Below are 25,056 nucleotides of genomic sequence, written 5' to 3' on the forward strand. Positions count from 1 at the left end.
CTACTTACTCTATAGCAGGGGTGTCAAACTCGTTTTGGCTGGGGGCCACAAATGCTATTAAAAAATCTCACGGGGGCCGGACTAGTAAGTTTAAGAGAGAGAGGGAGGAAAAGACAGAGAAAGAGAGGGAGGGAAATAGAGATATGAATATGGAGAGAAAAAGAAAGTGAAAAAATAGAAAGATAAAAAGAATAAGAGAAGTGAAACGACCGAAAGAAAAAGTCAGCAGGAGAAAAAGAGAAAAAGTGAGGTGAGAGAGAGAGAAAGGGAAAGAAAGAGAATTAAAGTTTAAATTAGAGGGAGAAAATAGAAAGAGAGCAAGACATGGAAAAAGAAAGAGTGAGAGAAAAAGAGAGCGATAAACAGAGAGACAGTGATAGAAAAAGAGAGAGCAGAAAAGAGATATGAATATAGAGAGAAAAAGAAAGTGAAAAAAGAGAAAGATAAAAAGAATAAGAAGTGAAACGACAGAAAAAGTCAGCAGAAGAAAAAGAGAGGTTAAGGAGAGAGAGAGAGGTCGTAAAGGGGAAAGAAAGAAAAAAATAGAAAGAGAATTAAAGTGTAAATTGGAGATAGAAAATAGAAAGAGAGCAAGGCAGAGAAATGGAGAAAAGAGAGAGTGAACAGGAGAAAGAAAAAGAGGGAGAAATAAATAAAAAAGAAGTGAGTCAGAGAGAAATGGAGAAATACTACCACAATTGTTTTGCAAGCGTTAACTGGCTTTGGTGACATCCGGTGGAAATATTTAAAACTACATCTCATTTTCCTCTTGTGCTTCTCTCACTGTTGTTTTGCAGGCCGGATTTAAACCATTGGTGGGCTTGATTTGGCCCGCGGGCCGCCTGTTTGATATTTGTGCTCTATGGCAATCAGTAAGCGTCTTTTTTCATTTACTAAGGAAATGAAGCCCCACGAAGCACCTGTGTTAGGTTTGGAGGCCTCTAGAGGGCGCTCTAGGTGCAAAGTTTTATTGCGAGTATTGTAAAATCGCCTGAATAAAATCAGCGTTTAAGGAAGGGGTGTCAAACTCATTTTAACACAGGGGCCGGACTGGTAGATTAGTGAGAAAGGAAAAAGAAGAGAAAGAAATAAGCGAAAGGGAGGGAGAGAAAAGTAGAGAAGGGTGGGACAAAAAAAGAGAGAGAAAGAGTGTGTGAGAAACAAAAGAAATGAGAGAAATAGTGAGAGGGTCAGGGGAAGAGAAAGAGAACGAAATCCAAAGAGAAAGAGAAGGGGGGAGAGGAGAGAGCAAAAGAGAGAAAGAGGGACAGAGAGAGTGAGAGAAGTGGAGAAAGAGAGCAAAACAGAGAAAGAGGAACAAAGAGAGAGACATAGAGAAATGGAGAGAGAGCAAAAGAGGAAGAGAGAGATGGAGAGTGAGAGAAAAAGAAGAGAGAGAGAGGGAAAGAAGCACGAGTAATGTTTGTGAGAGGCACCTTGGCTTTGGCAACATCAAGTGGACATATTTCAACCTGAAGCTCGTTTTTCTCTTGCGCTTCTCTGAGCGCTGTCTCGTGGGCCGGATTCAATCCCTTGGGGGGGCCTGATCCAGCCCGCGGGCCACCTGTTTTGACACCCCTGGTTTAACTGGACTCTTTTGGGTATTTTATTAACAATTTCTTGTGTTTTTGTTTCAGTACTAGACACGTGTTTGATAAAACATTATCAAATCGCCTAGAAAATCCCAATGAACTATCACCGGTGGGCTACTTTCAGAAGCAGTCCGTGGACTACAATTCAGGTGGGTCCTGCACTATGGTTGATTTATACAATATACAGTATGTTGCAAAAGTGAGTACACCCTTCACAGTTCTGCAGAGATTTCATTATGTGTAAGACAATGGCTTACTGGAAAGATATCCTGTGGTCTGATGAGACAAAGATGAATTCATTTTTGCTCAGATGGTGTGAAGCATGTGTGGTGGCAACCAGGTGAGGAGTACAAACATGTTTGTCAAGCATGGTGTTGGGAATATCATGATTTGGGGCTGCATGAGTGCATTTGGAGTTGGGGTGTTGCATTTTAGTAAGGGAAACACAAACTTAAGCATGGAATGTGGAATCCTGGAGCAAAGAACGATCCCCTCCCTCCAAAAACTGGGTCTCAGGGGAATGTTCCAGCCTGATAATGACCCCAAATACACTTCCAAGACAACTAAGGCTTTTCTAAATAAGCTAAGTGTAAAGGAGATGGACTGGCCAAGCATTCCTTCAGATCCAAACCCAAGAGAACATCTTTGGGCATCCTCAAGCGGAAAGTGGAGAAGCACAAGACCCTCAATATCCCCCAGCTCAGTCATGTTATCATGGAGGAGTGAAATAGCATTCCAGTGACAATTCGTGGCGCTCTGGTAAGATCAATGGCCAGGATTAAAGTGATTCAGCAAAATCATATGAGGCGCACAAAATATTGAACTTGAGGAACTTGTACTTTAGAGTGCACTCACTTTTGTTACCAGGGGCTTAGCTACTAATGGCTATATCAGCCGTTTGTCTGAAAGTGATGTTCCATTCAACATTATTATGAAATCTCTGCAAAAATTGAGGGATGTACTCACTTTTGTGACATACTGTATATGTTGAGGAAATTAACTCAGTCCAGACAGTTATGAAACAGATTAATCACATTAATGGAATACTGTAATCCTTTGTTTTTTTGCAGTTAATCTGGACCTAGAACCCCCCGCGCTATGCGTATATAAATGATTTTTTTTTTTTTTTTTTAAGGGCCTTACACAAGTGAACCATTTGATATTAATTCAAATAGGTTTTGCAGCCTTGAAAAGAATTGTTGATTCAGGGTTGTCCTCCTTCAAGAACCAGATTTAAATATACTTTGTATATTTAGTATTTGCCTCACTTTTTTCTGTTTCAAAGCTTTTTTCAAATAAAAGGTCCGGGGAGCCACCAGGGTGGCGCTATAGAGCTCTAGAGCTGCAGGTTGCTCACCCCTCGATCAGTTGATACAATATTGATGCACTTTCAAAGCCAATTTTCTCATTTCTGCAGTACCCTGCTTCTTGGTCTCTTGACCTGTCCTCTTTGGTGCACTGCGATGATGCTTCTCATGACAACGCCGTACAAACTCATGCCAGCTGCCGTTAGCCACGAGGGAAGAAGAAATGCAGCGGCAGAGCGAAGCCTTCAGAGCAGGTGCGTCGGCGTCATTTTTAAGCAGACTTGGTGAAACATGGCAACAATTTAAAGCATTTACAAGCACTTCACCTAAAATTCAGGCACTTTTTAACGCTTGAAGCATTTTCAAGGGTTTCAAGCACTCGTGCGAACCCTACATCGTGAGAATCGGCTCATCTCAGTAAAAATCACTTTATCTGTCAGTGAGCATCTCGTCAGGCTGAGCATGACTGCCGGTGTTTTAAGAAAAAAAAAAAAACACAGTACGCGTAGTGACACGGAAACGGTTTTATCCAACAAGGTGTACAGATTGAAAAGCCGTGATTCGACACCCCATAAATCGACTCGTAAAAAAAGAAAACCTAGTTACATTATTTAAAAAAAGGAATGTCTCAGGTAAAAAAAACACGCAGCAGAATAAAATTACCCTATTTTCTGGACTATAAGGTGCACTTTAAAACCCCAAACTGTTCAGAAATTTTACCCAGTCCCCCGTATATACCGCAGAATCCGGTGAAAAAATAATCATCACCGGCCCTGAAACGCAACAGGATTCGATCCCGGGTCATGGCGGCGAAGGTGCCGACACTTACCACTAGACCGCCAGCGGTACAGATGACATATGAAAAGGCATCGGTGCAACAATATGATACTCATTTTTGCTCACTGGGCCAGAAACACTGATTTACTCAGAGCATTTTGGTTAGTCTTGCCAATTCTTTACACGAGTGTCAATAGACACAAAACAAAGTATTTTAACTAGCTACATACATATTAAAATGCAATGGGCTCGACGCATGAGAAGTAGAGTGACTGTTTGAACCGGAATGCACTATGCAAATCAGTGAGTGAGAATAGTGAGCTACGCTCTAGAATTGTTTCATATGGGGCGGCAGTAGCTCAGGAGGTAGAGCGATCGTTTTAGGATTAAGGGATCCCAGTTCGAATCCCGGCTTGTCCGTGTTACATGTCGAAGTGTCCTTGGGTAAGACACTGAACCCCTAATACCCCCAATAAGCAGGTTAGCGCCTTACATGGCTGCACAGATTACGGCCGCTATTGGGAAATGTGAAGCACAATGTCAAGCGCTTTGGGAAGTCATTGACTTGAAAAGCGCTATATAAAAGCAGATCATTTCATATGACATCCTGGTGGTAAAGTGTCGGCACCCACGCCGCCGCGACACGCGTTCGATACCCGTTCCATACAATGATTTGCATTTTTAATCGGCGACACTTATCAGCTCAACGATTTGGTTTGGATATCAGTGCAAAATAAATGGAGCTTAGACGAAAAGAAAGAGCTGGAGTCTCTTGGTGTGCAGATGTTGCGCCAGGTCTCGAACCCGGCACAAGCGCGCCTTCTGAGCGTCTCCGGCGCCGTACACGCGGAACAAGTGGTAGCGCTCTTTCATGCCGAGCGCAAACTTCAGCTCGTTGGTGGACATGAGCAGGAAGAAGCGTTCGCTCTTGCAGGTGGACTTGACTTCCACGTAGACCTCCCGCCGCTCGCCTTCCGGCCCGAAGCTCAGTTCGAAGTCGTACGGGTTCCCGCTCTCGCCCCCGGCGTTGCACCATCGCACCCGGGTGGGCCGGTCCGGGTCGGCGCCGTCCCTCCATTGGCAGAGGAAGGAGTTGACCAGCAGCTCCCCCCATTGCCCGACGGCACTCAGGTCTCTGTGCTCGTCGCTTAGCGCCACCTGGGTGGGGAGATAACGGTGGGTGACTTCAATGTTCTATGAAAGACTCCCCCAGGATAAGGCGTCCCCACCTTAAGTCTATTTTACGTTACCATGTGGATTAAGATGTTTACCCCACAATTCAGCATCAACAACAAATTACGTATCATCGTATATAAAAAACCAGTGTTGGGAACATTACTTCAAAAAAAGTAATTGGTTCCAGTTACTCACTACTTTTCCCCCAAAAGTAACAGTAACTGAATTACTTTGTAATAAAAGTAACTCGTTACCAGGGAAAGTAAGTTGTGTATTTTGAAGAATTTGAGATTTTACGGGAAGTATTTGACCCAGTTGAGTAAAGAGCAGTTAGTTGCCTTATGGAACCTTGTAATATTTATTGAGCCTCACCAGCAACAGATTTATCCTACACTTGAAGTGCAATCAAAAAAAGGAACAATATAATAAAATAACAAACAGCATGTACATCGACACGCACAAAAACATACATGAACACGTAAAGAAACGTACGAAAACACGCACGAAAACGTCTGTAAACACACACAAAAACATGCAGAAAAATGTATGTAAGCATGCAAAATAACATATGTACACATAAAAACGTACGTAAACACATCCCAAAACGTTAGTAAAAACACAAGAAAACGTATGTATACATGCCCAAAAACAGTCGTAAACATGCATAATAACGTATGTAAACACGCACAAAAACGGATGTTTACACGCCCCAAAACAGACGTGAACATGCATAAAAACGTACGGAAACACGTGCCAAAACGTATGTATACACGCCCAAAAACAGACATACACATGCATAATAACGTACGTGAACATGTACGAAAACACTCACAAAAACGTATGTAAACACGCACAAAATCATGCGTAAACATGCAAAAAAAATTACGGAATTATGCAAAAAATGTATGTAAGCATGCCCAATAACATTTGTATACGTATGAAAACGTACGTAAACACGCAGAAAAACCTAAGTAAACACACATGAAAATGTATGTATACACGCCCAAAAAAACGACGTAAACGTGCATAACGTAGGTGAAAACGTACAAAAACATAAACTTTCAGAAAAGCAAATGTATGTAAGCATGCAAAAACGTAGGTAACACCGCACAAAAATGTTCGTTAAAACATACGGCAAGGCACACAAAAAAGTGAGTAAACACACACACAAAACATATGTAAATGCGCCCAAAAACCTTAAGTAAACACTCATGAAAACGTATGTATGTACACGCCCCAAAACAGACGTAAACGTACGTAAACACACACAAAAACATACGTAAACTTGCAGAAAAGCAAACGTATGTAAGCATACAAAAACATATGTTAACACATAAAACGTACGGAAAGGCACACAAACGCGAGTAAACACACACAGAAAAAACATATGTAAACACGCATGAAAACGTATGTAAGCATGCATAATAACGTACGTAAACACGCCCAAAAACAGACGTAAACGTGCATAAAACATGGAAAGACGTACGGTAAGGCACACCAAAAAAACGTACGTAAACTAAACATATGTAAACACATTAAACATATATACACAAAAATATACAAGACTGCAAACTTCTCATCCCACGACTTCCTCCTTCAGTTCCCTCCTCGCCCTAAGCTCACCCACTTCAAAACCTGCCACTCCAACCATTTTATTAAAGGTACTCCCAAATCTCCCTTTCAAGTTTCTCACCACCCCTAGAAGTTTCTCTTCTCAGCAATCAGGTCTCACACATCCTTCTCCCTCGTAAAGTCTTTCATTTCTGTTAAATAAACACGTCCCTTGTATTCGGTCTTCCTGTTGCCCTGCATTTGGGTCCGTCTGACACCTCATGTCACTCCATTGGTAAATAAAATGTACTTTTTTCCTTTATATATTTGTATTTAATAATATAAATGTAGTACTTACAATATATATTTTTGTTACTCATATTTAAGTAGTATAGATTATTTGAATGATTGTTTTATCTGGGGACCTGAGAGTTTGGGAAAATGTCACCTTTCGAGCTCCCCCCTCGGAATGGAATAACCTCGTATCCCGGGGGTTTAGTGTGTAAACATTTGAAAACGATCCGTAAGCAAAAAACAAGTTTGCGTCTAAGAGGCGGAGGAAATAACGATGCACCGACCGTGTTTGGTTTTTGGCAGGTGAGGTCCAAGTCCTCGATGGTGGCCTGGGGTGTGTCGAATGAAGAAAAGTCCAAGTTGAGAAGGGACCTCCGAGTCTCCGCCTCCTCCCCCTCTTCCTCTGCTGCCACGCCTTTGAAGACACTCGTCAGCACGATGGGCTCCGGCACGCCTCTGCAAAAGACGGGATATCGATCGGAGTCGGGGGCCAGGATTTTGGAGGATATCGAGCTGGCGTACAGATCATCCGGATCGGTCGGCCCGGTATCCTCGAAGCGCTCTTCTCTCGTCTCCTTTCTCGCCTCCTGGTGGACGGAGGTGGGCGTCGCGCCGGGTTGCCGGTACTCTGCACGAAAACGAAAAGTCGATATAGAGGTCGGATAGCTTTGCTTTGTTTTAATGCGATCGATAATTGAAAAAAACACGCAGGGTTGGGTAGGGTTACTTTAACTGGATTACTTTCAATTGCTTTTGGATGACTCCAATACCAAATATGCTAATTAAAGACAAAAGAAACTAAATATGAATAAAATGATGTTTAAAAACTAAGTGAGTAAAGTCAGCCAAGATTCTGAACTGAATGTTGAGAAAGGCATTGTGGGAAGTAGTTCAGCCAATAGCATGTACTATTTTCTTTTTCCTTGATTTGGATCGCAGCTTTTTGTTCACATTTTCCCCCACCTTGTAGTAATGATATACTTAAAGGAGATATATTCATTATAGACGTCCTTGGCATTAACTCATGCACTGAAATTGACGGACATATACGTCAATGGCAGCGAATGAGTTGTATGGAATACATAACTGCATCCTGTTTTCTGATCGTCTACATGCGTTAATGCATGTTTTGTGTTCGAATACATTTTTCAAATGTTTGAAAATCAAAAATCAAACCAAGTTCTTGGGCTCATTTTACTATTATCGGTTTAAGAATTGATTTTTCTTAAGACGTATTTCTCATAATAAGGCATCATCTGCTTTAAGTTGGACAAAATTGCGGAGGATTTTATTTAATTGGATGTCAAATTAGAAAATAATATTACTTAAATAAGGCGGAACGGAACAGTGCTGAAGTCATGGGTTCAAATCCAGCTACCAGCCTTCCTGTGTGGGTTTCCTCCCACATTCCAAAAACATGCATGTCGGGTTAATTGTCTCGAGTTGTGAATGAGGGAGTTGTCTGTCTCTATGTGCCCTGTGATGAATGGGATGTGCTCCAGCACCCCCGTGACCCTACTGAGGATAAGTGGTGCAGATAATGGCTGGATATCTAAAATTACTAAATTCTTACTAGAAATAAGCGAGTATTGATACAGATTTTTTTGTTGTCTAACCTGCAGGATGAGTTGCTCCCGAAGCAGCAGCCACGTCACGCGGGCCATCATTTCTCGGAGGTCTCGGTCTCTCGGCCGCACTCTCGCCGGCAATCTCGGTTGTTTTATCAGCCTCCACGTTGCCGCTTTGCTGTTTTGGCAGAGCAAAATGGTCGCCGCGGTCGGCGGGGAGATTTTCTGCCGGGTTTCTATCTTTGGGCGCCGCCGGCGGCGGCCACATCTTCAAAGCGGCTTCGACCGCCGCTTCATCGCCCCGGACGTTCCCTGAAAGACGAAAAAGCGGGAGCGTGTTGTCGGATCTTAATAACGGGGGAAAGACCACTAGAAGCGTACCGGAATTTTGCGTTCCAGAGCTGATGACGGAAGCTCGCGGAGGCCAGGAGATCAACGTGCTTTCTCCATCTTGTTGTTCAAGGCGAGGTGGGAGAAACGGGGTACTCGTGGGATATGGAACTATAGGTGGGGGTGCTGCGAAGAAAATGAACACAATTTGCTTATGTTGATTAACATATTGACCCTTTTACATATTCCCCGAAGCTATGAGTGCCATGACCAACGGCAAAAGCACCCTAGTGGACAGCAGTTGAATGGGACCAAATACAGTAACCACGACAGCAGGGTTCCTAAAGCTTAAAGCAAGGTAAATTCAAGATTTTTTAATGCCTTTTGGATTTTTTTTAATGCCAATTGCGGACTTATTTGTAGAATAATAAATTCAATGCCTTTTAAGACCTTTCAAGGATCCGCAGGAATCCTTGACAGAAGAATATAACCAGGACTTTTTACCATGTTGATTCCTTTCTGCGCAGTGTAGTGGGCTGTGCGAACCGGCAAGTTTCTAAGCCAGGGTTAGGGAACCTATAGCTCTTTTCATGAGTACATATGGCTCCGAAATAAAATGTAACTATTGCACATCTCTCTGTTGCGTTCCAAAGTCAAGTGACTTCATCCTGATTTTGGTCCATATAAAGCCGAAGCAACTTAATGCAGAAGTTCGATAAGAAACCATTTACACTGATAAATAAAAACGCCGGCTACAAAGAGCCCGAGGTATCCACTCTTTTGTAAACTTTTAGATTTGCGCCGGCGTATGGGGATACTCCATTTTAAACATCGTGGTACAGATCATGTGGACTGCAGTAAAGTAGACTGGACGATTTGGTTAGATCTTTAGATTATGTCAGGGGGAAGAATGTTTGGGTCTTTAGCTAGCCCTGCTAATGCTATACTCAGTTTGTCTAAATCAGGGGTCAGGAACCTTTTTGACCCAAAGAGCCATGAAAGCAAAAAATGTTTTAAAAATAAATTGAGAGAGCCACATCATATATTTTCAGACAAAATTGAAAAAACTGCCATACACGCTCTCTAGACAAAAGCTATTTCTTCAGCACATTTTATTTCACTATGTGTCATTTGATGATTTAATCAAATGTATGAAATGATAATCATGCCAAATCCTGTGTCCCAAATCAATGTAAATATGCCATTTACAATTTGTCTTCCACCTTCAGTTAAGAGTGTTTTTTTCCATGAAATTTGTCCTTCATACCGGTTTCAAAACAATGTGCATGCAAAGTTCTTTTGTAAAAATGTCACAAATTACAGCAAACGATAAGCATATCGTCATATTCACTTTCGGTGTAGACTGCACTGAGCGAGAGAGAGAAGCAAGTGCCTTGCGCTGTGTGCAGGGATCCGCCCACCTGTACTGCTCACCCAATCAAAGTCGTTTGCCAGCATTTTTATTTATCAGTTGAAATGGTTTCTTATCGAACTTCTGCATTGAGTTGCTTCTGCTTTATATGGACCAAAATCGGGATGAAATCACTTGATGTGCAATAGTTACATTTTATTTCGGAGCCATATGTACTCATGAAATGAGCCATATATGGCTCCCGAGCCATAGGTTCCCTACCCCTGGTCTAAATAGTGCTCTATGTACTTTTGGACTCGGTGACCCACCTCATCCGACAACTGTATATTATTCTTTGACTAGGCATTGCCAATGGTGTTGAATAGTATCACTTTGGTTTGTTTACTGGCCTCACCCACGAGGAGTACCGGCGATGTCACGTTTAGGTTGCGAATGTGAAAAGTGTCAATACAAAAACTCGGGTGGCTTTGATGAAAAACTGACAAGACCTGCCCGGCACTCGCTATCAAAGAGGAGGATACGCCGTTGACACGCGCTGAAACAACCCAGCCGCATGTTGTCAGAATGTAATTTCACGCTCCAGTTACCGTGCGAGCGATCCGGGACGATTCCAACGCCTCACAACGGGGGACCGCCTTTTCGGCAACTTCTAAATTGAACCGGGATGATTAATTCATTTGAAGAAACGCAGGAATGCAAGGGTGTTTGCGTATTTCAAGTACTTTTTTCTAAAGTGAGTACAAATTTTTATTTAACGAGGTATATTGTCTACCATTTGTTAGATAAGACACATTTGCTCTTTTTAATCATATAGAAATAAGAGGGCTGCACAGTTCTGGGGTCATTGGTTCAAATCCATTTGCCAGACTTCCTGTGCGTACTTTGCATGTACTCCCTGGTTTCCTCCCCCTAAACAAGCATGTCAGGTTCATTGACCGGTCCAAATTATCCCTAGGTGTGAATGAGCGAGTGATTTATCTGTCCCTGGCTGGCACCCAGTTCAGGGTGTCCACTGCCCGTAGATAGCTGGGATGGGCTCCAGCACCCGCATGACCCTACTGAGGATAGGCCATACCTGTCAACCTGTACGTTTTTGCCGTACAAAGTACGTTTATTATGCATTTTAAGACGCGTACGACGTACAAGAAAATCTGTACGGAAAAACGCAAATTTTTCAATGACGGGTACCATCCGGTATACACCGGCTATCACGAAACGGCAAATCAGTCAAGACAAACGAGTTCGCCGCGGTAGCCTCTCGCAATGACCGAACCCGAATTAAAACGCCGTAAGTCATTCTGATCTGAAAACAGGCGGGGTTGATTGAGTAAATTCGAAATACATGTGGTCTTAAAAAACATCGGATTTCATGTGGTAGTTGTGTCGTGAAAGGAAGTCCGTCTCTTTTTAGAGGACCGGCGTTTTCGGCTAAACTCATTAAAGAGAGCCGACTCTCAAACGGCTCACTTGCTTTGATGCATTATATTACGAATTATGATGTTGTATAAAGAAGTTAAGAAAAAAAAGAAGTATAAATGGAGAAAATGAAAAAAGACAGGTTTGTGGTTATCCCTTCAATCAGTATATTACCAACAATAATTGAATGCAGAAAATGAATTCATAATTTGAATAAGGAAATGTATGATTCTACTTAATTATATTTGCATGTATTTTTTCCTTCTACAGTGAACGTCCAAGCTACTTCATTTTTGAACTTTTTTTATAATAAAGCTCACTCATGTCCAGCAACTCAGTATCTCACGACAAAATGTTAATTAACAATATATATGATATAACGAAACACATGTACAATATAACATGTTAAACTACATAGCGTAAATTCCGGACTATAAGCCGCTACTTCCCAAACCTTCAACCCCGCGGCTTATTCAGTGATGCGGCCAATTTATGTAATTTTTCTAACAGCCGCCAGCGGCGCTCAAGTTCAAAAGGTAAGATTTAGACCGGTGGAATATATGCGCCGAGGAAGACTGCCACTTCTTAGTGCACAAATTAAATTAGCGTAGAAATATCCTCACCATGCAAATTGCAAAAAGAAAAGCACATGACGCAATTTTCAAGCTAAACGCAATCGAGCAGTCCGATAAAGAAGGAAACGGAGCTACTGCACATAAGCTTCACTTTGCGAGCGTGTTGCTAGCGTGTTTTTGAATACGGGAGCGTGGGACCACGTCTATATGACATAGTCTCTTTCCCATACTGGGGAAGACGAGGACGGTTTATTGTGATTACTACAAGTGCGGTATGTTTTTTTAACAGTCGTTTACTGTGCTGCGAGTGTGTTGCTAATAGCGTTTTGCTACCCTTCACAGGCACGGTGTACCGTCTTTCTTTGTAAATATGTGTAACCCATGTATAATATGTATTTGCACCTGTATATTTTTGTAATGTATTTATTTGAGACACTTATTCTGATATGTTTTGCCAATTAAAAAAGAGGGGCGGAGCAAACGCCGGCTGATGGGAAGTGGGGTAAAGGTGAGTGAGACCTGTTGTCGCGGCGGACAATAGTGGATATATATTTTTCCCACCCTTACCTTTGGAAATATACACTTTTTTCCTTGGATTACTTTCAACGGGACCTGGACTCTGCAGGTCTGCATCAAACCTTAAGTACCGACATCATTTTCCGTTGATTTTGCCGGATGAGATTTTTGGACTGTGTACTTCAATGAAGGACATTTAGTTTCAACCGCACGACTTGAAGTCGGGTCTGGATAAATTTAATGTTTGTGTTACAATTCTTTAACGTGGGCGCATGCGGCTTTTATACAGGTGCGGCTTGTGTATGTACGAAATCGGTTTTCCTCTGAAAATGAGGTGGGTGCGGCTTATAATCAGGTGTGCTCTATAGTCTGGAATTTACGGTAAATAAACACGTTTGCAAAAAAATATGGTGTAAGATTATTTTGTATTTTGTAAGGGCATGGAGCCCTGGAGGTTGACAGGTATGATAAGCGGTGAAGGTAATGGATGCATAGATAGAAATAGGAAAAGCTATGCACCTTTTGTATTAAATGTGTTTTTCACCTAGAATAATTGATGTAATTGTTTACAGGATATTTACACATTCAGTGCCATTGACGGTTATAGAGGTCTTTAGCATCGACTTATTCACTGAAATAACAGACATACACATCAATGGCAGTGAATGTGTTAAATATCTTACATGACTGCATCCACCGTTTGTGTTCAAATGTTTACGATAGTGAGTTGAAAATGAATCTGAAGCTATTTTGGTCTGTCTTTTTTTTGACATTAGGGATTTTGGACCCAAGAAACGATCGTGTCTGAATGACTCAACCTGAAACAAAGGCTCGGGGTAATAAAAGCGACAAATGGAAGCTCTCTTACGTCTTTGCGGGGCGGGCTCGAGGTGAGGCGGCTCCGGGACCTCCCACGGCTCCTGCTCTTCAGGCAAGTCTTGGACGTCCTCCTTGGCTAAGAACCTCTTCAGGGCCGCCGGGTCCTATGTGGGTTACAAATCGACATCGTTAGCACCCATCTTCTCTACTGGCGTACTTCACTCCGGCATATACTCTTCCGATTCCAGAGCAGAGACTTACGGGGAGGGAGGCAATGAGGCCGTTGAGGAAATTCATCAGCTCTTTTCTGTGTCCACTCTCGGAGCAGAACAGTTTGACCAGCTCCCTAAATTCAAAAAACATGAAATGAAATGATCTGCATTTCTATAGCGCTTTTCAAGTCAATGACTTCCCAAAGCGCTTTACATTGTGCTTCACATTTCCCAATAGCGGCCGTGATCTGTGCAGCCATGTAAGGCGCTAACCTGCTTATTGGGGGTAATTGGGGGTTCAATGTCTTACCCAAGGACACTTCGACATGTAACACGGACAAGCCGGGATTCGAACTGATCCCTTAATCCTAAAACGATCGCTCTACCTCCTGAGCTACTGCCGCCCCCAAAACATCAGAAAAACAGAAGCAAGTTTGACTCTGGAGGAAAATTTGGTCTCTTGGGGAGCACCCACGACTTTTCTAATATGAATGGGGGCTGAGCATGCTAATGGTTATTTTGTTTTAATTCATGAGAACTTGAATCTGAATTGGCAGTGGTGTCCAAACTATGGCCACTCAGGGCCCAGCACTCATTTCTAAGTGGAAGAGACTCCAGATGAGATCAGTTTCTAATGTGTTGTCTTTTTCATACCAGGGTCGCCCCTTAGGAACACCTAGTTAGCCTGCGGACTGGTTTTGAAATCAGCTCACAAGTTATGGGTAAGGGAATTCTTCCCCTTGACATATTCTCAGATCTCACCAAATCGTCCAGTCTACCTGACTTTAGTCCACACGATCTGTACCACTAAGTTTTAAATGGAGTATCCCCATACACCAGCGCTAATGTAAAAGTTTACCAAAGTCTGGATGCCTGGCATGAGAAATCATTGACATAAGAATCTTCAAATACAGGACCACTTCTTCCAGTTATTGTTTAAATTAGCCGATAATTATTTTATGCAAATTACTCAGTGCCTTTATACAAGGCAAATGTTCTAGTTATTGACTAAGCCTATTTCAACCCTACCCAATATATCTTCTGATTTATTCGGGATTTAATTGTTGCAACTAAATGTTATTGCACTACTTTTCATTGCACTATTGTTACGATGCGCTATTTTTTCATTGCGTTATTATTAAAACCATGGCTCGTCTTTAAGCACTTTGTTTTAAATATTGTGCCTATTCATCCTGACAGTCTTATTTTTACCTTTAAATTGCAGATTTTCCCTGGAGTACTGTGTGTAATCTTGTTTCACTACGTGGATATCAATGAAAGAAAGGAATTGATTTCAAGAAAGAGAGAACGGATAAGTGCCTTTTCACTAATAAGTAACTCAAATATTGGTCTGAGCTTCAAAAAGGTTGGTCACCCGTTTTATACTCTCAGAGGAGAGTTAGAGGTAAAACAAAATGATGATTAAAGCTGGTGACTTATTGCTCCAGTTTTGATTAAGAAATGTGAGATGAGAACTGGCTAGTATGGTTCTAACTCTGGTTGCCCCTAAAAATGAATATTTCACTTTGGAGAGCCAAAGGCTAAACAATTAAAAAAAAACAGCCTGGCCCAAACCTGCAGATGTCCAGCCTGGCCGTCAAATGATCTTTTTGGATGTACAACTCTTTTTGGTCCTTCAGCAGACAGATGACATCTGTCGACTCCACCAATGCGTCTTGTTGGTTGTCCCAATCCAGTTGGTAGCAGAGATACAGTTTGCCCACCTGCGAATAACCCCCCACAATCTTCAGACCCAAACTCATTTCCTTTCGATTTCCACGTTTGGGGGTTTTGACTGACCTGCGCAAATGTCAGCCGCCTTATCTTTTCAGCGATGTTGTCCTGGATCAGCTGGGAATAAACATCTCTCATCTCCTCGTGGTGGAAGAGAAACTTCTGGACGTGGGGGATGAGCAAGCGGACCAAGGCCTGTATGGAGGGGCAGGGCCGCAAGCTCTCGGTGACTGCCTCGGTTTTGACGCACTGGGACAGAAGTCGGACGCCGCAGATGTTCATGAACGACCACCTGTCGGTCTCGCTGAACGTGGCGAGGGCTGCTTCGCTCTGCGCCGTCCTAGCTGCCAGTACAAACAAATCATAAGGAATATTTTAGATATGTGTAAAATTCTAATTTTGCAATCTTCACACGTATGAATGTGTGAGTCAAGTGCCTTCTAAGTCTCTAAAAGGCCTGTCTGTTATTGGTCAATGTTATATCGGATGCTGGTTTGCTATTGGTGTGCATCACACCAGCATGAAGTCAAGTCAATTCAAGTCATTTTTATTTGTAAAGCCCTTAATCACAAGAAGTCTCAAAAGGCTTTACAGACTACAATTACATCATCCCCTGATCTAAAACCTACATGAGCGCAAGGAAAAACTCAAAACCTCAGCAGTCGGAAAGTAAAGAAACCTTGAAAACGGGACCTCACATGAGGTAATCCCCGTTCTAGGATGATCAGGCTGCAATGCAAAGGCATCAACAAGACACAGACATTGTTAACATGAACTATAGGTCATTCATAAACTATGGAACGTAAGTTTTAAGCTTAGATTTAAACAGTTCCTCTGAGGCTACAGATCGAATCTCAGAGGGCAGAACTTTAAACAGCAACGGGGCATGTAGAACGCTCTCCAACCTGCAGATTTCTTCTTGGCTCTTGGGATCACTAATAGACCAGCATGCCGATATGCTTTCGGCAGAACTACTTCCTACAATGCGTTTTTTTTATTCAGTTCAGAATTTTGTGTGCTTCGCAAAGACTTGGGGAGTTATTGTGATACAATACTGTATTTTCTGCACCGTGTTAGCTACGGGTCCCAAGACTTGGAGTGATAATCAAGGGAGAAGCATCATCATAACCATGAAACAAAGTTTGCAATTATCAAGAAATGCAAAGAAGGCATCCGTATTGTTACTCTCGCTAAGGAATATGGCCGTGAACTTGTTTGCATCACAGCTGCATGAAGATGTTGATATGCTATTAGCTCCCTCCTCCCCAATGCTTTTCTCTCTTTTTATTCAGTTCAGAATCTCGTGTAGCAAGCATTAATTTGTTTAGCTATGGGTCCCAAGACTTGCAGTGATGCTATAGGGAGAAGCAAACGATGATAACCATGGATACAAACCTTGTGATTGATTAGAAATATAGAGAAGGAACACGCATAGTTACAATCGCTAATGATTATGGATGTAACCAATTGACGATTGGGACAATTATAAAGAATACATTTCAAGCAAAAAAGTTTGTTAATAATTCTCTCAAGTGGAAGTTTTAATTTCGATCTGCCATACCAGCTCGGTAGCCTAGATGGTAGGGCGCCCGCTTTGAGACTGGGAGGTCGCTGGTTCGAGCCTCGGCCGAGTCATACCTAAGACTTACAACATTGGTACTCATTGCCTCCCTGCTTGGCGCTCAGCATTAAGGGGTGGAGATGGTAGGGCGCCCGCTTTGAGACTGGGAGGTCGCTGGTTCGAGCCTCGGCCGAGTCATACCTAAGACTTACAACATTGGTACTCATTGCCTCCCTGACTCTCCTTCCAAACAATAATTTTCCTTCCTCCTCCATCCCTCTCACCGTCCATCTGCGCCTTCTGCTGACGACCACAAAGGTAAAAAAATCCTATTCATAATTCTTCTCTTTATCCTTTTTTTTTTAAACGTACGATTAGCCTGGGCTACATTTATGTTATTTGTGTCAAACATTCAGGGTGTTGGAACGGATTAAAACGATTTACATATTTGTAATGGGAAAAATGATTTCTGTGTTCGAACAAATCGCTTTTCGAACAGGGTTCTGGAACAGATTATGGTCGAGAACCAAGGTTCCACTGTACAGGGTGGAACCAAAGGGCAAATATTTGCTGGATAAAAGTCATCTGATTAAATTCACACAGATTTGTCAACTGTTTAAAGATAACCTTGAGTTACTCTTAGCAAACCATTTCGTTTGAGAGATTATGTCCTTGTTGTTTTGAAGTGAGATGTCACAAGATCTAGCAAATACCAAACAAAATATCAAAAACCTGACGGTAAACATTACCCGAAAATACGGCATTTTTCCTGGGTGTTTTTATCTTGTCTGCCGGCGGCAGGTCGAGAAGGCAGACTTCCTTCCGACCTTTAAAGATCTTCTCCAACTCCTTGCTGTCGGCGATCATGGGTTTGCGCGCCAAGCTCACCCAGGTTTTGTCCTTACTGGGGAAAACCCTCTTGTCGGACACCATCCCTAAATAGAAGGAAAACGCGGCACCGGCTTAAGTCAATTTGCTATTTCTGGTGAGGTGATGGCTCGACTCACCTTTCAAAGTAGAGCAGTAATTTCCATCGAGCACAAATTGAGGAGAGTCGTCGTGTTCACCAGACGTTTGAATTTTACACTTGTCCGCTGCCAGAAAAGAAACAGTTCTTGATGAGAGCCAAGGTGAATACCGTAAATTCCGGACTATAAGCCGCTACTTTTCCCCCAAACTTTCAACCCTGCGGCTTATTTAGTGATGCGGCCAATTTATGTCATTTTTGTAACGGCCGCCAGCGGCGCTCGAGTACAAAAGGTAAGATTTAGACCGGTGGAATATATGCGCCGAGGAAGACTGCAACTTCTTAGCTTGTGCACAATTAAATTAGCGTAGACATATCCTCATCATGCAAAATGCAAAAAGAAAGGCACATGACGCAACTTTCAAGCTAAACGCAATCGAGCAGTCCGATTAAGAAGGAAACCGAGCTACTACACGTAAACTTTACTTTGCGAGCGTGTTCTTAGCGTGTTTTTGAATAAGGGAGCGTAGGACGACGTCCATATGACAAAGTCTCTTTCCCATACTGAAGGAAGACGACTTTGATGACGTCAGTTATAAGGAGGAAGATGAGGACGGTTTACAGTGTTTTTTTTTTTCATGTACGGTGTATTTTTTTTAACAGACCCGTTTCCAGTGTCGCGAGCGTGTTGCTAGTAGCGTTTTGCTACCCTTCACAGGCACGGTTTGGGATGAAAGTTATAATATTATTATTAAAGCTTTGAAAACTCTCTCGGTGTACCGTCTTTCTTTGTAAATATGTGTAACCATGTATAATATGTATTTGCAACTGTATATTTTTGTAATGTATTTATTTTAGAAACTCATTCCGATATGGCTTGCACGAACAAATGAGAAAGAAGGGGCGGGGCAAACGCGGGCTGACGGGAAGTGGAGTAAAGGTGAGACGTGTTTGTGGACGCGGCCGACAATAGTGGATATATATTTTTCCCACCCTTACCTTTGGAAATATACACTTTTTTTCCTTGGATTACTTTCAACGGGCACCCGGACTCTGCAGGTCTGCATCAAATCTCAAGTACCGGTATTGTTTTCTGTTCATTTTGCCGGCTGTGATTTTTGGACTGTGTCGGGTATGGGTTAATTTTGTGTTTGTGTTGCATTTTTTTCAATGTGGGCGCTTGCGGCTAATATACAGGTGCGGCTTGTGTATGTACAAAATCGGTTTTCCTCCCGAAATGTGGTGGGTGCGGCTTATAATCAGGTGCGCTCTATAGTCCGGAATTTACGGTAATAAAAAAATTCCATCTACATGGGCTTACCCAGTGTGGCATAGAGGACCGAAACGTCTTGGAGCACTTCAGCTGTTGGGATGGGAGACGACAAAGCGATAACTTCCAAGAGCGCTACGTATTGCCTCATGTTGGGGGTGCCGTCCACATTCAGTAGCTTGTTGAAAAATCAAAACATCAGGTTAGGGATTTTATAACAGATATATTTAAACTAAGTGGTATAATATGATAGCCGGTGAAGAGCAGCTTACTCGGATGAAGAAGTCTTTCATGCCATCCAGTTTACCGTAAAAAGGAGCAAGGACTTTGGGTTCCTCCACGGGACTCCTGTCTTCGCGCACGAGCACTTTGTAGCGTTGGAACATGTGAGTAGGGTCACTCCAGCACACCTCCCTCAGGTGGTGGAAGCATCCCGAACACCAGTCGCTACTTTGCTCCCGGAAAGCAAAAAATAGGATTATAGGATTGAAAGAAATGAAAAATCAATGGTGTGAGTGAGGCACCTGCGCTGTTGCAGAGGGATGAAAACAGCAGGATTTTGCTGGAAAAGCGTCTTCAAGCTGCCTTGGGGACAGTTGGAGTGCAGGTAAGAGTAGACGTTGTGTATGTGCTGGACGGTGGAGGTGAAATTTGCCCCCTCGGGCATATTATCCAGGAAACTTTCTTGATCCGATGCAGGTTTGACGCACCACTCCTTCAGATAGCCAATAAGATCATCCACAGATACGTTTTTTCTTATTCCTGAAAGCGGAGAAAATGCATTTCAAGTGATGTCCTGGACTTTTCTTGACCTCTTTCTTACCCAGAGCTTGGCTGAAGTTGCTGGGGTCCATGTTCACGTAATTGACGTGCGTTCCAAGCAGGTCGCTGATTTCCGGAGTGTTCAGATAGACTGAGTTTGGACACAGATACAAGATCTCTGCGTTTTGGCTTTCATTAGGGCGGAAGGCTGGCATCCATTTCAGACGACACAGAAAATGATAGAAGGAAGACTTGGTGGTTATGATGGGCCGGCCGTCTCGGTCCAGCAGCTGCGCCGTCAGGTACTGAGAGTAGCAATGCCTGCAACCATTTAAATACTGAATAAAGCAGAAGCTCTGAGCTACTTCCTAGTTACCGATTAGCACAGTTTAAAAATAACTCCTCTTGTTATTACTATGTTGTTAAAATGTTATGATGATGTTGTTGGGGCGGCAGTAACTCAGGAGGTAGAGCGATCGTTTTAGGATTAAGGGATCCCAGTTCGAATCCCGGCTTGTCCGTGTTACATGCCGAAGTGTCCTTGGGTAAGACACTGAACCCCCAATACCCCCAATAAGCAGGTTAGCAGCCTTACATGGCTGCACAGATCATGGCCGCTATTGGGAAATGTGAAGCACAATGTAAAGCGCTTTGGGAAGTCATTGACTTAAAAAGCTCTATATAAATGCAGATCATTTCAATTTCATTTCATTTCATTTTATTTCATGTTGTTACCAGGTTGTAACTACCGTATTTTCTGCACTATAAGGCGCACCCCCAAAAAATAGTTTTTGGTCCTATATTTTCCATACATAAGGCGCACCGGATTATAAGGCGCTACAATAGGAACGTCGACAAAACAGTTCAGTCAAACTTATTACCCCCTTAACATTCCGAAAGCTCGCAAAAGCAAATACGTGAAACGCCGGTATATAAATCCCAGCATACACCGCGGACGACTTCGCCTTCGGGGGAAAATCTAGTCGGCGGCTGCTTATCTTAGTTGCAAGACTTTGCGACTTAATATTGATCCATATATAAGGCGCACTGTATTATAAGGCGCATGGTCAGCTTTTGAAAAAAATAAAGGCTTTTAGGTGCGCCTTATAGTGCGGAAAATACGGTAAATCTTTTTAGTGCAAACAAATAGAAATGTCATTGTGTTCACATTTTTAAGACTTTCCGAAAGTTGGATTTAAAACATTTTAATGAATTCAATGCCTTTTAAGACTTTCCACAGGAACCCTCTATAAGTTTACACAATCCGCTTGAGTGATGTTGTCGGCCACTTCGAAATACTCAATTGACAAAGCAGATAATTCTGCAGCGTGGCGCATTCAGACACAAATGCACCGAAAAGTTCATTTTTACGCTTTAGTGAAAACGGCTATCACGTGCATTTAACCAGTGGTGTAAATGCTAGCATGCATCACTAAAGCAAGCTTGCCCGCTTACGTCGAGTCGCTTCTAACGTATTGTGACAATACTTTTGCTGAAGCTGAAAACACAAATGAAATCATCTGCTCCTCATGGAGAGTGACACAATGTGCATTACCCCTTGTCCCAGTTGTTTTCCAGCAGACTTAACAAAGCCTTCCTCTGCGCCAAAAGGACAGGGGCTGTCAGTTGAGCAGTGGCCAGAGCATGAAACTCCTCGCAGGGGTAGTCATCCAGCACGCAGACCTCCCCGGGACTTTTGGGCCACGTGGTGCTCTCCACCGACCATGGGCTGGTGGTCTGCGAGTGCGAGCAACAAACAGAAACGGCGTTATTAAATGCGCAGTCGGAATTTGACATTCATCCATGAGGCAGGACAATAAATCGACAAACAATGAGCTGCGGTTAATGTCAAATCTAAAAGTGGCGACTGGAATTACAAGCTGCTGACACGTCTCTTTTGTCACCTGCTCTTCTTGCTTTGACTCAAAACAAGCTGGTGACCCCAAGATTTAGTGTACCGGACGTCTGTGAGATCAGAAATATTCTCATCAGCACGCGGGATGAGAATCTAAACGACACAGAGATAATCTTGTATTTTCAGGATTTGTCCACAACGGGATCGGAGGTGATCCACTCCTTAACAATGTAAACTTGTCAGACTGTGCACATATGAGGGTTGGGTAGGGTTACTTTAACTGGATTACCTTCAATTACTTTTGGATGACTCCAATACCAAATATGCTAATAAAAGACAAAAGAAACTAAATATGAATAAAATGATGACTCACAACACGTGCTAAGCTTTCTCTCCTGGCTTTGATCTCTTTGATCTCCGGCAAAACGAACATAAAATGCGACGGGAACAAAATGAAAATAAATCCAAACAGCTTGCCAACATCAATTTTGCTGTTCCATGTATTCCGTTACTCCCCAAGCCTGCACAAAATTTAGTCATTTTATTCATATTTAGTTTCTTTTGTCTTTTATTAACATATTTGGTATTGGAGTCATCCAAAAGTAATTGAAAGTAATCCAGTTAAAGTAACCCTACCCAACTCTGCACATATGAATATGCTAACTCACATAAAACAAACTGCTAGTTCATTATGCTGCTTGAATGACAGTCTTATTGTTATTTTTGGGTGGTTACTGATACAGCAGTGATTGGTGATAATTAAATTGGACCAAGAACCAATGCCGGATATTGTATAAACTGGCCTTATTATAAATTAGAGGTGCTAGCCACATCAGATGATTCCAATATAAACCTGGCCACCCTTTTTTGGTCCTTTCCCATCTAGGAATTTGAGACACACACGTCTGAGAGATACAATATGAATTTGACGCAACCGAAATTCCCCCACAAGGTCCTCCCTCACCAGTTCTTTTAATGTGAGCGTGCGTCTCTCTTTTCGGATGATGAGTCCATCGCTGACGCCGAGGCTGCCAAATAGCTGTCTCCAACCTGCCAGGTCGTTATCTGCTTGCAAGTAGCTCGGACTGAGCAGGATCCAGTTGTGACCTGCTCCGCGACAATAACACGATACGAATCCAAATGTACAATTCGATTGATTTAATAATATTGGAAGTGTCTAGCAAAATTCAAGTGCGAGTCTTGAGTGTGTACCGGGCAGCGTGTTAGACAGGTCAACGTTCCCATAGACTTCGGAGAAATGCACCCGGTTCTGGGCCGGGCACAGAAGGCCTCTGTTGGTGAGTACCGGTACTGCGACGTCAGCATACTCCTGGCTGGAGAGGCAGTGCCGCTTGATGAAAACCAAGTAAGTCACAACAACCGCCTCTGGTTTGGACTGCAAAAAGAAAAATTTCTTCAGGATTTTATTAACAACTTTAAGCTACAAACTATCTTCCACTCAGTCGCTTTACTTCCACATCCTCTCATATTTAGTAACCCTATAACTAGGGTTTGCGAGACCTTTCGGTCTCCTGACCCCCTTTCTTTATCTTGCTGTCTCTTAGGCAGAAGAGATAAAGAGGAGAGGATCCCCTGTCCCCTCGCTCCCTCCACTTTAGTCGCCTCTTACAACACCCAGCGGACCACGGTGGGAGAATTCTCACACCTCCCAGGGGGAGAGGGCCCCTTTTACTATCCTGTTGTAAAAGGATAGTAGGATGTTTGGACATGTTCTAAGGGATGGGCAGGGCACTTGTATGATGCAGCAGGGGTAAACCGGTTAAAGCTATCGGGCCCTGCTGTTAAACAGAAGAGTGTGTTGTGTCCCCCTTACCCGAGTGACATGGCCGCTTTTTCGTGTCCCGTATCATATGGAGGGACGAAAGCATGACCAACTTGGGTGCTGAGGTGCTCAACTTTTTTTGGTGTTTGGGCATTTGGGTTGGCCATGGTCAATTTCTTTGTGTTTTTTATTTGCTACATTTTCCCATTTTTATTTTCCTTGTTTTTGTTTGTCTGTTGGTCACCCCTCTCGAGGGAATGACCAGGGTAGATAGAATAAGCTACGAACACAACATCAAAATCGTCTACCTTCCATTTTTGGTTGTGCAAAGCAGGATAGATGTGCTGCTCCAGCAGCTCTCGTGGCTCAAGTTGATGGACTCCGAGTCTTATGAGCAGCTCGCGGACCTGCTGACTTTCCAAAGAGTCCACACAGTTTAGCAGGGACGGGTGAACGATGTTTACGTCGTCATACAGTAAAGACCAATCCCCTGTGGAAGAAAACAAAATTATCAAAGGAAAACTTATATTACATATGAACGGTGTGTGCTAATATTTTGTCTGGGTTGCCTTCTTAACGGCCTACAGTTGTACATTTTTGCATCTTATACAGTTGAGCAAGGTATGTCAGTCTGAGCCCAGCCAACTGTGAGTTGTCTCAAGCAATCAAAGATGAAAGCTGGATTTAGGACTCTTAAATGAAGCTGAGAAAGGAACCCCATTTTTTCACTCACCAAAAAGCAAATCTCTGAATAACACCCTGAACACGATTTCCTCAAAATACTTTGAATTTATCTGCCCAAACATTGTGACTTCTCCCAGCAGTGGCCTACATTCCAAGACAGGCACTTTGTCTCTGTCCTACTGAATATTTGAAAAGTATTTCCACGGTTGGCCGTGTTTTCTCAGCAATCACACTCATTTTGTCCACTCGACTTCCCTTCAACGCACAAGAGTTCAACATCCGAGCGAATGCTGAAACTCACTTCGCTCGCTGACCTGGAACGGAAACTTCACTCATATCATTACATGCCCATTGCCTTCTCCATCCATCATTCAAGGCTTGGTTTATTAATATAAGATAAGAAAAGACAAATCAAGAACATATCATAAAAGTGCTGCAGCTGGCAGTGCTGGTTTCGAGAGGCCAAAGAAACTCCTCTGCGATGTTTGTGACTCATAAGAAATACATGAGGTGAAGTCAAAATGGAAGAATGCTGCAAGGTTTATCTGAGTCAGACTTTCCAGGAATAAAATACGAAATCCATATTTAGACTGGATGACGCACAAGTCCATTGATAATTTTTACTTGACCTATTCTTGGAGGAGAACACTTTTTTTTCAGAAAAAGAAGGTGATCCATTTTAAGGTGATCCAAACTTAGATCTTTTGCAGGCGTAGAGATATTACCTGACTGAATGCAGAAACCCTCCTGCGACAGAAACTTCTCCCCCGTTTGCATTCTGTCTATAGACTTAAGTGACCTTTGTTATAACTGGTTGGGTTACTCGTGTTGAATGAATTACTGGCGCCGACTGGCAAAGTTTCCATTTCGATTAAATCAATGTGTTCTCGCCAGAGAGGGTCACCGATGGAAGGTGCAATATTATCCATATTGAT

The 25,056-nt window shown here is 42.7% G+C and overlaps 1 protein-coding gene and 1 long non-coding RNA gene across 4 annotated transcripts in view; one reads left to right on the plus strand and one right to left on the minus strand.

Moving 5' to 3' along the window:
* Positions 1 to 3,408: 3,408 nt before the first annotated feature.
* Positions 3,409 to 25,056, minus strand: part of LOC148347561 (uncharacterized) — a 43,714-nt gene continuing 22,066 nt past the window's right edge. For all 3 annotated transcript variants that reach the window (XM_088323541.1, XM_088323542.1, XM_088323540.1), the window contains exons 29-47: positions 23,746 to 23,927; positions 22,867 to 23,050; positions 22,619 to 22,761; positions 21,355 to 21,536; positions 19,861 to 20,120; positions 19,562 to 19,799; positions 19,310 to 19,487; positions 19,089 to 19,215; positions 17,808 to 17,894; positions 17,550 to 17,735; positions 15,306 to 15,583; positions 15,081 to 15,229; positions 13,555 to 13,639; positions 13,343 to 13,457; positions 8,647 to 8,781; positions 8,314 to 8,577; positions 7,220 to 7,325; positions 6,982 to 7,153; positions 3,409 to 4,834 (exon numbers count right to left, since the gene is read on the minus strand). In XM_088323541.1, coding sequence (XP_088179667.1) covers positions 4,421 to 4,834; positions 6,982 to 7,153; positions 7,220 to 7,325; positions 8,314 to 8,577; positions 8,647 to 8,781; positions 13,343 to 13,457; positions 13,555 to 13,639; positions 15,081 to 15,229; positions 15,306 to 15,583; positions 17,550 to 17,735; positions 17,808 to 17,894; positions 19,089 to 19,215; positions 19,310 to 19,487; positions 19,562 to 19,799; positions 19,861 to 20,120; positions 21,355 to 21,536; positions 22,619 to 22,761; positions 22,867 to 23,050; positions 23,746 to 23,927 — 3,485 coding nt within the window. In that variant the 3' untranslated portion in view covers positions 3,409 to 4,420. The remainder of the gene's footprint in view (positions 4,835 to 6,981; positions 7,154 to 7,219; positions 7,326 to 8,313; positions 8,578 to 8,646; positions 8,782 to 13,342; positions 13,458 to 13,554; positions 13,640 to 15,080; positions 15,230 to 15,305; positions 15,584 to 17,549; positions 17,736 to 17,807; positions 17,895 to 19,088; positions 19,216 to 19,309; positions 19,488 to 19,561; positions 19,800 to 19,860; positions 20,121 to 21,354; positions 21,537 to 22,618; positions 22,762 to 22,866; positions 23,051 to 23,745; positions 23,928 to 25,056) is intronic.
* On the plus strand, positions 8,089 to 16,790 carry LOC148347562 (uncharacterized). Its single transcript, XR_015847987.1, has 5 exons — positions 8,089 to 8,772; positions 8,851 to 8,953; positions 13,251 to 13,405; positions 14,163 to 14,227; positions 14,731 to 16,790. It is a non-coding gene; the product is annotated as an uncharacterized LOC148347562 (long non-coding RNA).

The sequence above is a fragment of the Urocampus carinirostris genome, chromosome 19 (assembly GCF_059441175.1).
Source record: "Urocampus carinirostris isolate Australia breed hairy pipefish chromosome 19, RoL_Ucar_1.0, whole genome shotgun sequence".
NCBI lineage: Eukaryota > Metazoa > Chordata > Actinopteri > Syngnathiformes > Syngnathidae > Urocampus > Urocampus carinirostris.